Raw genomic sequence first — 13,618 nt, forward strand, 5'->3', positions numbered from 1 at the left:
GTGGTGGGGCTGCCGCTGACCGTTGCTTGCTGACGCTGACGCTGCTCTTACCTGCGGGGGGAGGGGGTGGGTCGGGAGCCAAGGCCGGGCAAAAGATGCCTGGGCCCTACTCAAGGGAACCGAGGGAGTCACTGTGCCAGGGCAGCAGCATGCTCCTCATGGCACCGGTCGGCAAACCGGGCCAGCCGGCCCTGCCTGGCCTGGCCGAGGAAGGCGGCCAGGGAGGGCAAGGCGTGGCAGCAGCGCATCTGTTTTGAGCACAGCGCTCTGCAGCCGCAAACCCCAGCAGACACCGACCTTGCGCGGCGCGTCTGTGTGCGCGCTGTCGCTCGCTGAATACAAAAGCGCGATGCATCCCAGAACCAGAACGATCGCAAGTGTCACAGCCGCTGTTTTTAGGCCACCCCGCCTGGCGGGCCGGCGCAGCGCCATCTCCTATGGAGTCGCCATGATAACACGGGGTGGGTGTCAAGATCGTAAGGGAGGAGCCCCGCTGTTTCCCTGATGAAGTAAGAGTCGACAGGCTGGCGGCCTCCTTGCGCCCCGGCGGCTCCCCCGGCCTTGCCCAATGCATCAGCCCAATGCATCACATGAACTGCCGGATGCGCACGGGCGCCAGCTGGAGTAGGAGTAGCGCTGCAACATCAGGTTGGACTGCAGCCCCTCCCTCCGTTTCTGTGGCACAGTATCTTGGGCCGCTCGTACCCAACACTTAACACACAGGCTGAATTGGCTAGGCGGCACAGCATTTTATCACTGCTGCATCACTGCAGTGGCTGAGCTCGTGGATATGTGTAATCATCCTAGCAGGTGCTGCATCCAGGCAACTTGTGCAGGTAGAACAGATGCCCGCCACGCTGGGCGTTACCGCAACAGCAGCGGGCGGCAGCGAGTTGCGAGCTTGATCCGCCCACAGCAACGTTCGCCACGACCATGACAGTCTGAAGTACTGACCAGCATGGACATGTAATAAGTTGGACTGCCTCTGCTGGTAACACTCCCTCAGCGAGGCGGCACTGACCCACAGCGGGCAAAGCAGCCGCCACTTCACCGGCCATGAAAAGGCATGCAATGCACTTCCCGCTCGTTTCCTTGCTTCGTGCTCCATTATGAGCGTAGTCTACGCACTGCCATGCCCCAGCCTCGCACGCCCCGCTCACCACCGCTCGCGTAGGGAACACACAGCCTGCGGAAGGCGCAGACGAAGAGTGCACGCAGCCGCAGCTGCTGTAGAGGGGGCGCCAGCGGCGGCGACGGGCCCCCCACCTGCAGCCGCCACCCCGCCCACCCTTGCCTTCTTCCCGGACAGACGGGTGGGCCTGCCGCTGCTGCTGTTGCTGCTCCGCTAAGACGCTGGTGCACGAAATACTAACCTCCCGCCTGGCCCCTGCCGCAGTGTGTGGAGGAGGTGCAGCTGCCCCCACTGGCAGCGTGCTGCCACTTCGTCAACCTCACCAACGGTATAGAGGCGCTGCCGCGGCTGCAGGCCCTGGGCCTGCCCTACCAATTCCTGCGCCTGCCCAGCACACGCTGTGAGCAGCAGCAGTTTGAGGCACTCATCAACGACCTTGACGGCGACCTGCTGATGCGGCTGGCGCTGGGGCAGTGGTGCGTCTGTGTGGCGCATGTGGCTCTGTGGGCGCTGTAATCGCCTTATGTGGGGCTGTGGGCTGTGTGGGCGGTGTGGGCGCATGACGTCGGCCCGCCCACCTATACGACCTTTGCTGCTGCGCAGCTGCCTGGTTTACGACTTTGGATCCCGTAACAAGAAGCGGGGCGCGCCTAGAGCCATCTGGGTAAGGCCTGGCTGCTGCTTTGCCTTGGGGCACCGCAGGGTTGTGATGATGCTGGTATCCCCAACCCAGCCATGTTCTCCCCCGGCCTGTGGCTTCCTGGGCGGCCTGCAGTACGGTCTGGAGTTCGTGCGGTACGCGTTGCGACGCCTGTGGCTGGGCGAGCGCGGCCCCGCCTACCTGCGCGGCTACAGCGTGGCTCACGTCTTTGAGCAGCATGTGTCTGCCTTCAGCACCGCCACCAAGAAGTGAGTGGGCAGGGGACGGCTGGGGGAAGGCAGCAGTGGGAAGGAGCAAGGCCATGCAATGCAATGCATGCTCTGCGGCTGTGCGGGGGTGCAGCCCGCGCTGCCTCGACATGGCTCTGCTCGCCTTCCGCCAGCGCTGGCCAAGCGTGAACCCGGTGTGCCGGTACGCTGCTGCAGGAAGGTGCGGTACTATGGGCGGTACATAGAGCCGGGCAGCCTGCCCCACCTGCACCTGTATGGCGTGTATGCCGCCACCGCCCGGGACGGAGATCTGGGCTTTTACTCTGCCCTGCTCCGGCACTGTGAGGGCAGAGGGCAGCCCACCGCACCTGGGCTCTGCGGCAGCCGCTTCCTGGCAGTTGTCACCCGCAGTTGCAGCAATAGCAGCAGGGGCGGTCGCTGGGCCACCGCTACCGCAGCAAGAGGGGCAGCAGCAGCAGGCAGCCGGCAGCGCCGAGGTGCTGCAGCAGGCGGCGGCGGCGGCGGCGACAGCGGCGGCGGCGGCCACGGCACCCCTGCAGCAGCTGAGCGCCGAGCGGCGGCAGGCGCTGTTGCACGGCCCCGACATCCACGCCGCCGCGGAGCAGCTGCTGGGAATGCGCATTTTCATGGGAGGCGTGAGCCACAAGCAATACCATGCCTGGGCGGCTCGCACCGGCTACACCGTGGCTGGCGGCCTGGCGTCACGCTCGGTGGACCTCTGAGCAGTGGCGGCGCCAGCATGGGACACGGAAATTGTTAGCAGGAGGTGTAAACTCCCAGAGAGACGCGTCAGTGGGCGAGATACAGTGGCAGGCGCCAGGGCCTGCAGTGCCTTGCGGCGGCCTCGGGCGGCGGGCGGCTGGTGGCGGCACTGTTTGGTACCCGTGTTCGTCGCATCCAGGCCCGCCCCGGAAGTCCACCCATATTTGTATCGCTGCCTATCGGCGATTGCATGCCCCGTTCGGCAATTGAACAGAGGAGGCTGAGCTGGCCCGGGCGGGGGGCTTGGTCCGGCCAACCTCCCCCCCTGCAATGCGCGATTCCATTCAATCAGCCTTCTAGTATTGGTGCGCATTGTTCGGACGCCTGGCCCGCCACTTACCGGACACATCTTGCCTGGGCGTGGTCACCTGCGAGCAGGAGCAGCGCGCAGCCATGGCCGACGGCGCCCGTCGTCCCAAGGCCCTAGTGCTGGTTGGCGGGTAGGGGCCCTAGCGGACGCTCGTGGTCGGGAGGGTGCTGGTTCTCGCGCTGCCTGGGAGCGCACGATCCCTGCGCATCACCCTCCGATCAAGTGCCGGGGGGAGCGCTCGTGCGGGGGAAGCGTGCGCAGCCGACCGACTGACTGCCGCTGCCGCTGCCGCTGACGCCCGCTGCAGGTATGGCACCCGCCTGCGCCCGCTCACCCTCACCGTTCCCAAGCCCATCATCGACTTTGGTACGCCTGCTTGCCTACCGGCCTAGTGCCGCAGCATCGGGGCTGGGGCACAGCTGGGCGTGCCTGCCGCTGCCAGCTTGTTCGCCGTAGCTGCTTCGCTGGCTCCATGCCCTTTCTCGGTCCCCTGCTTGCAGCCAACCGGCCCATGATTGTGCACCAGATTGAGGTGCGCTGCCTAGGGTGGCGGTCTGGGCATGGCTCCTGCGCTGTGGCTGTTGGAGCACTTCGGCTGGCCGCCGCCTGCAAGCAGCTGGGCGATGCCGTGCCACGCAAACGGCTCCACCTGTTGGGGCCTGCTGCAGGCGCTCAAGGAGGCGGGGTGCGACGAGGTGGTGCTGGCAATCAACTATAGGCCGCAGGTGGGTCCAGCAGGTGGCCGCCTCCTAGCGCACGCTTCCTGCCGCTGCCCTGCCTGCGTGGCGTGCCGTTCCCTGCCTGTTGCCTGCGGTCATGTGCCTGCCTGGCTGCCTGTGCTGCAGGTCATGATGGACTTCCTCAAGGAGTGGGAGGAGAAGCTGGGCATCAAGATCACGTGCTCACAGGTAGAAAGCACGGCCTTCACGGGCCGCCTTGGCACGGCACAGCACAGCGCCCCCGCCGCCTGCGTGGCTCTGCCCGCTTACCGGCGCCCTGTCCCCACGCCTCCCCCGGGCACAGGAGCCCGAGCCGATGGGCACGGCGGGGCCGCTGGCGCTGGCGCGTGACATCCTCCACAACGACGAGGGCGTGCCCTTCTTCGTGCTCAATAGGTGCCCGCCCGCCGCCGGGTGCATGCATGCTGAGGCGGCCGCCCCCAGGCTGTGAGCCGCGGGATGGAAGGATGGCGTGACGCAGGGGCGGGGGCCCAAGGCCAGGCTGGCAGCCGCAGCTGCCGGCAGGGCCCGCTCTAAAACAAAACCGCCTCCCCTGCGCCCACCCCCGTGCTGCTGCGCAGCGATGTGGTGTGCGGGTACCCCATGAAGCAAATGATGGAGGCGCACCTACGCACCGGGGCGGAGGCCACAATCCTAGTGACCAAGGTGGGGCCCCTGTCCCCTTGGTGGGGCGCCTGCCCCGCGCTGTGGCCACACACATAGGATGCTCACACACCCATAGGATGCACATGCACGTCCACACGCGCCCACGGGCCCCCTGACAACCCCTCTGCCGCAGGTCTCTGACCCCTCCAAGTACGGCGTGGTGGTGATGGACGATCAGAACAAGGTGGAGCGGTTTGTGGAGAAGCCGCAGGTGAGGGAGGGGCAGGGCTTCTGCCGTGGCGTCTGGCTACCACTGCCGGAGGGTGCCTGTGCCCCACACGCTGCGCCCTTGCCAGCGAGCGCTTTCCTCCCGACGGCCCACCCCCCGACTGCCCCTGCCCCGCAGGTGTTTGTGGGCGACAAGATCAACGCGGGCATCTACTGCCTGTCGCCCAAGATCCTGGACCGCATCGAGCCCCGCCCCACCAGCATCGAGAAGGAGATCTTCCCCAAGGTGACCAGCAGGCCGGGGAGGAGCGGCAGCTTGGGGCCCGGGAGGAGCGCCAAGGAACGCCATCATGGGGCGGCACTTACATGGCAGGGCTTCTGGCCCCCAGGGTTTCTGTCGGGCGCCTCCCCGCAGCAGTGCCCGTCTCCTTTTGCCGGGCTGCAGCGCCCTGCCAAGCCCTCGCCAACTGTGCCCCCGCGCTGTTTGGTGCCTGCCTGTGCCCCCCGCAGGTGGCGGCTGACGGGCAGCTGTACGCCGTGGAGCTGGAGGGGTACTGGATGGATGTGGGGCAGCCCAAGGACTACCTCACAGGTGTGGTGCGGATGTGTGTGGTGTGCAGCGGGGCGGGATCGGGAGCGCACGGGACGCGGCACGGGAGCCGCAGCTTGCATGCCTCATGACTGTCTCCACTCAGTCGGCGCCACCACTCCCTCTGCTTGCCTCCCCGCCCCGGACGCCCACTCCCCCGCCCCCGGCCCCTTGCTGCAGGCTTGGCGCTGCACCTGGCCGCGGTGCGGGAAAAGGCGCCCGACACGCTGGCAGAGGGCAGCCACATCAGCGGCAACGCCATCATCGATTCCACCGCCAAGATCGGCAAGGACTGCCTCATCGGCCCAAATGTGGCCATCGGCAAGTTGTGAGTGGCTGGCAGGGTTCCTTGCCCTGTCATCTCCCCAGCCTGCCATCGCCGTCTGGCCTACCTGGCTTTGCTCACAGACACAGACACACGCACCCCTTACTCTGCGGTGCCCCTCCTCTTCATCCTTCCTCTCCTCACCCGCGCCCCTCCTACCCCACCCGCAGCTGCGAGATTGGCGACGGCGTGCGGCTGTCCAACTGCGTGATCCTGAACCGCGTGACCATCAAGAACTTTGCCCGCGTGGCGGACAGCATCATCGGCTGGAGCAGCAAGAGTGAGCGAGGGCGAGGCGGGCCAGACCTTCCGCGAGCTGCATGCCGCCGTACATGTGCTCGTTGACGAAGTAACCGGCACGCCTGGATGGCCCCCCACCCCTACCCTGCGCCTGCAGTCGGCAGCTGGGCGCGGATTGAGAACAAGGCGGTGATTGGGGAGGATGTGTTCATCAAGGTGCGGCGGGCGGCAGCACGACTTGGGTGTTCTGTGCCACTCCCCTGCCCTTCTCCATCCTGGCCAGCCTGCAGCAGCAGCAGCTCCACCGCCTACACACCTAGTTGCCCTCTGCTCGTGTGCCCTCTACCTGTTCACCGGTGTGTCCCTTTATCTTCCGCCCCGGACTGCCCCGCAGGATGAGGTGTACCTCAACGGTGCCATTGTACTGCCGCACAAGGACATCAAGGACTCAATCCTGGAGCCAGGTGGGCGTGGCCTGTGCCAAGGCTGCTGGCGGTGCCAGCTTGGATGCAGGATGCTGGCGCCGGCGGTGTACTGCTGCACCCACGCGCGCTGTGGCCCACAGTATGCCTACGATGCGTGGCTGCTGCAGGAACCATCATCATGTGATGCCCCGCGGAAACTGCGCACTGCTGGCACCGCCACATAGACAACAGCTCAGTTTCATTGGCCGGGCGCCACCACCTGTTGCCCAGCTCTTCCATCATTCCAGTAACTGTTTTTATGCGGTGCTGCTGATCATTTTGTCCCCCTAACCCGATCCCATTCTTTATCTGTGTAAACTCACACTATACTGGAGCAGCACAGTGTCCAGCGCACGTCATAATTGTGGCACTATGCGTGCAAGCCAAGCAGCCTCCCCAGCTCGCCCCTACTTGCCCGCCGCCTTCAGCTGCGCCTCCAGCTCCGCAATCTTTTGTTGCTGCGCCTCCACCTGCCGCCGCAGCTCCTCTAGTAGGCTGTTGCTGCCGCCGGCGCTGCCGCCGTCGGCCGCCTGCTGCGCTGCGGCGGGCGGCTGGTACGGCCGCATCAGGTGCTGCGAAAAGGCGCGAATGGCCTCCGGGCCCCGCACCTGCAGGAAGCAGGAGCACAGCAGGCAGGATAGCGCTCGAGGCCGCTTCAGCGGGCAGCGGCACGGCGCCTGAGTGCAGCAACAGGAGGCGGGCCGCAGGCCACCCACCCACCCTCCCTGCCAGCAGCTGGCAGCCCACCGGCTCCACCTCCCCCAGCACCAGACAGGCAGGCAGGCGTCCCACCTACCCGTCCGCCTCACAACACCCATCTCCCACCCTCCCCTCCCACCCACCTCCTCCTCCAGCAGCGGCAGCTTCACGATGTGGAAGTCCTCGTAAAGGTCGTAAAACTGGTCCAAGTACTTCTGCTGCATGCGCACACGCGCAGCCAGCAGGCGGCTGCTGCCCGCTGCAGGTGAGCGGGCAGGAGAGGGTGGGGCGAGGGGAGGTGAGGGGCCGGCGGCTGGGCAGAGTAGTGAGCTTGGAGAGGCGCAGGGCAAGCGTGGCAGCAGGGCTTGGTCTAGGAGCGGCAAAGGGGAGCAGCTGGAGGAGGAGAGGCCCATTGCGGCTGGACAAGCTGGCAGGTGCGGGGAGGAGACGCCCTGCTCTACCAGCTTCACTCACCCTCCTCTGGGAAGATGACCTGGTTGATCACGATGTTGCGGCTGTCAATCTCAAACTTGGCCAGCTCCTGCAGGGCAGCGCATAGTGCTTCAGGCAGGGCAGGGACAGGCAGGGGCCCACCAGAGAAGGGCCGCGCATTGGCCACAGCCACCGCCGTGAGGCGTGGCCCTCCCTGCCCGTCCAGCTCCCCGGCACGGCCCCATGCGATCCCCACCTGAATCAGGCGCTCCGTCTCGTACAGCGACAGGAACTCCGGGATGCAGACGCACACAAACGTGGTCAGCTCGTCGTTTTTGAACTGGGCGTTCACCTCCTCCACCACGCACTGCGGCAGGAGGGGTGGGGGCGGCGGCGAACGTGTGCACCAGTCAGGGCGGGGCACGCCCGCGGTGGATCACAATGTGTGTGCGGCGCGTGTAATGTTGGGCGAATGAGGTCCGAAATGAGGTCCGAGCGACAGGAGATGCAGCACGCGACCGCCCCCTCCGTCATCTCTGTCCAAACCCAGCCACACGCTGGGGCCCCCTGTCGCCCACCCACCCCTCTTGAGTCAAGCCCTCACCTTGAGCTGGTCCACCTTGCCCAGCAGCTGGTCCACCATGTCGTCCCCACCGGGCGCGGTGGGGCCCAGCATGCGCGACACCTGGCTGACCATGCCGCCAAAGCTGTCCTTCAGGCTCATCAGCTTGTTCAGCCCCTTCTCAAGGGTGGTGGGGAACTGCGGGCAGGGCGAGGCAAGGGGAGCAGCGGCACTACATTTGCAGCGGTGGCAGCAGCAGAACGACAGGGGCGGGGCCAAGAGCAGCGGAGGGAGGTGCCGCCTGGGCGAGCGAAGGGCGCCAGCTGGATATTCGAATAGGAACAGCAGCAGGAGCGGCCACCGGCAGCAGGCCAGCTCGGGCTTGCCTGTAGCAGGCGCAGCGTGTGGCCTGTGGGCGCCGTGTCAAACACGATGCAGCTATAGTCGAAGGACTGGACCTGCACCCAAGGCAGCCCAGCCAAGCACAGGCGCCAGCAAGGTGGTCAGCAGGGGCAACAGGCATTCGGCTGTGCAGCAGCAGGCGGGGGCAGCACGCAGCGCCCGTGGCGTCAGGGTCTGAGCGGCGCCGCCACGCACGCGCGCCAGGAGCACCAAGCAGCCAGCAGCAGTGTGCCGGCGGAGCAGGGCCCGGCAGCAGCAGCAGCAGGAGGGGGCCCAGCGCACCTGCTTCATCACTTCCGCAAAGCTCATGGCCTCGTCGATGCCTGGGATGGAAGTGGAGATGTCTGCCAGGAAGCCGCCCTGCTCCTCCAGCCCCAGCCCCTCCACCTCGCTCAGGTCGGGCGTGGGGTCCACCTCCTGGGCGCGGCGGCCACAGCAGGGGGGGGGGGCGGGGGAGCGGAGGCAAGGGTCGGGCGCGGCGGGGCCGGCTGGCGCATCAGGTGCTGCTGCGCTGCGGCACGATTACTGCTGCTGGTGGTGGTGGTGGTGGTGCGTCTAGGAGGGCAGCATGATGTGTCATGTGTGCGTGGTGGAGCGTGGTCTCCTCTGATGACCCACCACACACGTACACCACGCCCGCACAGCGCACACACACACCACCGCCCTCGCTCTCACCATGGCATACAGGTTGGTGAAGCCGTTGACCAGGGAGGGCGCCTTGCTGAACTTCTGGCGGAAGGCGTCTGACAGGTTGTGGGCTGGGTCAGTGGAGATGATGAGCACGCTGTCCCGCACCCCCGCCAGCTGCGTGGCCAGGCTGCACGAGCACGTCGTCTTGCCCACGCCGCCCTTGCCGCCCACGAAGATCCACTTGAGGCTGGTCTGGTCCAGCACATTCTGCAGCGTGGGCTCCAGCTGGTCGGCGGGGTCGGCGTACTCCGACATGGCGCACGGGATCGGCCTGTGCTGACCGGCTCAAGGGGGCTCTGCACAGGTGGCGGCGGCGGCCGGCGGAGTGCGGCACCAGGCAGGGGTGAGGCGGCAGCAGGCGGGTGGCTCGCGGCGCAACCCAGGGCCTGCGCAAGCGATCGACAACCCCACTGCAGTGCACAACTGACCGCCGGGGCAGGTGATTGCGTGCCAGAAGCTGCTCGGCAGCAAGGAGCGCGGTGAGCCTCGATGGAGCACCGTTGGTGGCAATAGCGATCGCAGTTTTATCAGCCGCCGGAGCACCGCTCTTCAGTAGGGGTGGTGCAGTACACACACCGTCCCGCAAGGCGGCGGCGGCGGCGTTGCCCTGCACAGAGGGTTGCATGCAGAGAGCATTGCCTGTAATGGTGTGCAGATTCGTTCCCAGTTCATGAACTAAAGTGTCTGCCAAACACAGACTGGCCCATGCCAGGCGGGAGTTGTTTCAGCAGCGCGGCAGAGGAGTCCAGGATTGGGCGACAGGTCCAAGGTTTCAAGTAAGCAGGGTTTATGGATGGGTATGTATGCACGCCAGGCCACAGGGAGCGCGCGTACTGAGGGGCACAAGCAGCACAGCGTGGGAGCAGTCAGCTGACCGGGGTGGCTCAGCGCTGATGACTGGCTCAGCGCTGGAGACGCTCGTGCCTGCCTGGCGATGCTGCTTCCATGCTCCAACCAACGCTGGCAGGAACCGAGATGGCGCGCACCCGACCATCAGTCATCAGCAGCGATGGCGTCGTCGCCCGCTGGCGCCAGGTCCACACCACCGGTGGCCTCTGTGGAAACGCAATAGCGCAAGGGGTGTGTGGGGAGGCGGAGTGGACAGCGCATGCAGCATGCTGCCTCAAGGCAGCGCAGCTCGACGGGCTGTCCAGGCGGCGCTTGCTGAGGTGGCAGCCCAGGCGGCGCCTTACCTGCATCCTGCAGGAAGAAGGCGCCCAGGCTGTCCACTTCCCCAATGAACCACTTGGACACTCCCCAAGCGCAGCCGGACGGGATGGCCAGTAGCGCTGGCAGGCCTGCCGAGGAGGTACGCGCCATGGCGGCTGCAATGTACATGCACACCACCCCGCCCGCAGCAGCAGCTGCGGCGGCCTCAGCATAGGAGGCAAGCTGGACACACGCCAGCACCAGCGCCAGAACTGCACAGGCAGGCAGCATGTCGCGTCCAGCGCACGATGAGAGCTGGTGTGCATGCCCATCTGGCGGCAGGCACGGCACCAATACGCCACTTGCCTGACGCGGCGGGCACTATGGCGTGCGGCGCGATGGCCAGGAAGCAGTTGTGGGGGAAGCGGATGGCAGTGTGGGCCACGGATGCCAGAAGAGAGGCGACGGCCAGGGCCACCGTCCGCGACCGCACACGCTTCAGCAGGTCGGGGCCAGCTGTTAAGGCCACCCCCGCCACGGCGGGGATGCACACCGCCCGCCAGCTGTCGGCGGGGATGACAAAGTAGCATTGCTCGCAGGGAGGAGCATGCACCCTGGCGAGCTGGAGCCCCCACACCACACCGATGAAGAACAGCGTCCCATAGCGCGACCCCACTGCCGGCAGCCGTTTGGCAGGCTGCAGCCGAGCACTCCCGTAGGGCGGAAAGACCCTAGGCCCTGCATCCATGTCGACCTGCGGGGGGAGGGGAGCCAGGGGCGCGCAGAATAAAATCAGGGACGTTGGCGGAGCGCAGTCCGTCTCCGTCGGGCGGTCCCGCTGTTGTGCGACGGTACCGCTGAAGCGCACACGCGGCGTCAGACCACAGGCCATGGAGCCTCCGCAAGCCAAGCTGCCTGGGGTGCCAAGGTCCCTCCCTCCCTCAATGCACAGCTGCTCCACTGCCCTCAGTTCGACTTCTGTGGTCGAAGGGCGACCAGGTCCTCTCTTTGCACCACGAATTCCAGCAAGAAGCAGCCCGCACCAGGCCCAGGCAGAAGCACCCCCTCCCAAGCCACCAGGTTGGGCCAACAGTGGCCTTCCCACCAGCAGTCCTCACGAGGTGGCTCGTGGAAGAGAGCTTGCGAGCCTCTGTTGAGGGCAAACGGCTGACAATACAGCTGTGGCTGTGATGAGACGATAGGGCCAGATCTGGGGGCCTGCTGAGCTGCGCCGTAGCGTTGTACAGCGTGGCGCCGCCCTTTGGGAGTGTCGGGCGTGGCCGGCAAGCACAGACTGGTGGCCAGGGCGCCGAGATTGGTCGTGGTGGCCAGCCGTGCATCGGCTTCAAGATGCGACAATGGGAATGAAGCGGGTTGCAGGCTGCGGGCGGCACAAAATCGGTCGTCATGAAATCAAAGCGAGCAGAGCAAGCACAGGGGAGATAAATCAGGGGTGCAAGCGCAAGGGCAGTTTGGTGTCAGTATCGTCAACGCAGGTTGGGGTTTCAGTTTTGGGGGGCGCTCTGAGCCGAGGGCGCCCCCTGCGCATTCTGCAGGATCTGCTGCGCGGCCGAGGGCCCGCCCTCGGGCTCGCCGCCGCTGCCGCCGCTGCCGCTCACGATGCCCGCCAGGCGCGCCCGCAGCTGCTGCCGCGCGAGGGCGTCGTCGGGGCTGAGCCGCGGCAGCGCGTCCAGCAGCTCATACGCCGCAATCTGGCTGAAGCCGTCCTGCCAGTTGATCTGCACCGCGTAGTTTCCCACCGGCTGCACGCCCACGGGCTGGATGTCGTCAGCGATGTCGCTGTCCCTGCGCCAGGTGGCGAGCAGTGGGAGGGGAGCAGGGGGAATTAATGCTTGGGATCCAAGGCGGGCAGGCAGGCAGGCGGGGGCTCAGGTGGGGAAGCAGGAGCAGCATTGTGCACGACTGGGTGCAGTGCTGGAGGCCATGCGTGCGTACACCCCCAGCAACACCCACACACCCACACGCCCACCAACACCCACGCCCGCAAGCCCACCTCAGCGTGCGCTCCCCCGTCCACTCATTGATGGAGGCGGCAGACTGGTCGTTGCGCCGCACAGTGGCGGGGTCCAGCAAGAAGTCCTCCTCGGTGTTGGGCAGGCGCACCACGAGCGCGCCCAGCTCCTGGTCGTACCGCACGCAGTTCTGCGGTACGCGCCGCAGCTTGGCCACCTGCGGAGGTTGTTTGGGGTGGTTGGAGGTCGGGGTGGATGTGATGTCTTGGGGGTGTGGTGTCCCGGGGGTGCATATTTGGAGGTGCAATTGCAGGCCTGCGCGACTGATGGCCACTCAAGGGCGGCCAAAGCGCTGCCCAGGACCGCCAAAAGCCAGCTCAGCGGTAACACACAGCCAAGCATCCCACACCGCCGCCCGCCGCGTCCGTGCCCATCCCGCCCGCCCGGGCGCGCACCTCGCGCACCACCGCCGCCCCCAGCTCCAGGAAGGCCTGCGAGGTGGGCCCCGCCGGGTCCTGCACCACCACCGGCCGCCCGCCGTCGCCCGCCGCCGACAGCTCCGGCACGATGGGGAAGCGCACCAGGTTGGGCAGCCCAAACTCGTGCTGGATGCGCTCGCCTGAGGCAGGGGGCAGGGGCTCGATGATGGGCCCCAGGCAGGGGAGAGGCAGCACCACAGCAGGACCCAGGCTGGGAGGCGCTGGCTGCTGGCGATGCAGCTGTGGGCCGGGGGTCGCGCGGCGTGTCCGGCGCCCCCAAGCCAGCTGCCGATCCCAAGCCCCAAGCCCCAAGCCCCGCAGCGCCTGCGCACCCGAGCCCTTGCCGAACGGGAAGTAGCGCTTGCCGTCTGCGTCAAAGTAAGACATGTTCTCCACAACAGCCACGCACGGCACCTGCACCGGTTAGTTGGCGACAGAGAGAGAGTGTGTGTTTGTAGGGGATGTGTGTGTGATGGGGGATGCGCTGGTGCGGCGGGTCTGGATTCCGGGGGCAGGAGGAGAAGCCAGGCAGGCGCCCAGCCCAGCGCAGCCTAAGAGGCATGCTGGCAGAGACCACCAGGCGACGCAAGCGCCCAGGCGGCGGGCGGCCAAGACCAGGCGGCGCCCGCCCACGCAGCCGCCCCCACGGCAGGGGACCCCACGGCAGGGGCCCCCTCGGCCGGCAGGCCCCACCATGAGCTTGGCAAACATGCGGATGCCCTTGGCCACGTCGATGAAGGCCAGCTTCTGCGGGGTGGTGACGATGACGGCGGCGGAGAAGGCCACCGACTGGCACAGCGTGAGCTGGATGTCGCCGGTACCGGGCGGGAAGTCGACGATGAGGTAGTCCAGCGCGCCCCACTCGCTGGTGGTCAGCAGCTGCTGGATGAGGCCTGCGGCGAGGGTGGGGTGGGGTCGGCGGCGGGGGGAGGGCGGGGCGCAATGCGGGTGAGGATGGATGGATGG

The 13,618-nt window shown here is 66.8% G+C and overlaps 4 protein-coding genes across 4 annotated transcripts in view; 1 reads left to right on the top strand and 3 right to left on the bottom strand.

The window, feature by feature from the left end:
• The window catches only part of CHLNCDRAFT_56485 (hypothetical protein), a gene marked incomplete at its 5' end in the record, with an annotated part of 6,150 nt that extends 5,718 nt beyond the window's left edge, over positions 1–432 (bottom strand). The window contains 2 exons of the mRNA XM_005852019.1: positions 21–51; positions 298–432. Of these exons, the coding sequence (XP_005852081.1) occupies positions 21–51; positions 298–432 (166 nt within the window). The remainder of the gene's footprint in view (positions 1–20; positions 52–297) is intronic.
• Positions 433–3,178: 2,746 nt separating this feature from the next.
• On the top strand, positions 3,179–6,411 carry CHLNCDRAFT_133102 (hypothetical protein; the record flags this gene model as incomplete). Its single annotated transcript, XM_005851677.1, has 15 exons — positions 3,179–3,225; positions 3,403–3,461; positions 3,596–3,627; positions 3,764–3,820; positions 3,941–4,003; positions 4,119–4,210; positions 4,396–4,480; positions 4,614–4,691; positions 4,827–4,934; positions 5,159–5,240; positions 5,418–5,565; positions 5,733–5,842; positions 5,960–6,018; positions 6,197–6,266; positions 6,395–6,411. The coding sequence occupies 15 exons, from the start codon at positions 3,179–3,181 to the stop codon at positions 6,409–6,411; spliced, it is 1,107 nt and encodes a 368-aa protein (XP_005851739.1).
• A 262-nt stretch (positions 6,412–6,673) lies between these two features.
• On the bottom strand, positions 6,674–9,676 carry CHLNCDRAFT_133103 (hypothetical protein; the record flags this gene model as incomplete). The annotated part of the gene is made up of 9 exons (XM_005852020.1): positions 6,674–6,874; positions 7,109–7,224; positions 7,440–7,506; positions 7,654–7,764; positions 8,002–8,157; positions 8,391–8,417; positions 8,644–8,778; positions 9,037–9,297; positions 9,626–9,676. The coding sequence occupies 9 exons, from the start codon at positions 9,674–9,676 to the stop codon at positions 6,674–6,676; spliced, it is 1,125 nt and encodes a 374-aa protein (XP_005852082.1).
• A 2,029-nt stretch (positions 9,677–11,705) lies between these two features.
• The window catches only part of CHLNCDRAFT_133105 (hypothetical protein), a gene marked incomplete at both ends in the record, with an annotated part of 3,396 nt that continues 1,483 nt past the window's right edge, over positions 11,706–13,618 (bottom strand). Inside the window, 5 exons of the mRNA XM_005852021.1 lie at positions 11,706–12,006; positions 12,215–12,390; positions 12,629–12,792; positions 12,985–13,066; positions 13,346–13,545. Coding sequence (XP_005852083.1) covers positions 11,706–12,006; positions 12,215–12,390; positions 12,629–12,792; positions 12,985–13,066; positions 13,346–13,545 — 923 coding nt within the window. The remainder of the gene's footprint in view (positions 12,007–12,214; positions 12,391–12,628; positions 12,793–12,984; positions 13,067–13,345; positions 13,546–13,618) is intronic.

Source organism: Chlorella variabilis, assembly GCF_000147415.1.
Source record: "Chlorella variabilis unplaced genomic scaffold CHLNCscaffold_1, whole genome shotgun sequence".
Taxonomy (NCBI): Eukaryota; Viridiplantae; Chlorophyta; class Trebouxiophyceae; order Chlorellales; family Chlorellaceae; genus Chlorella; species Chlorella variabilis.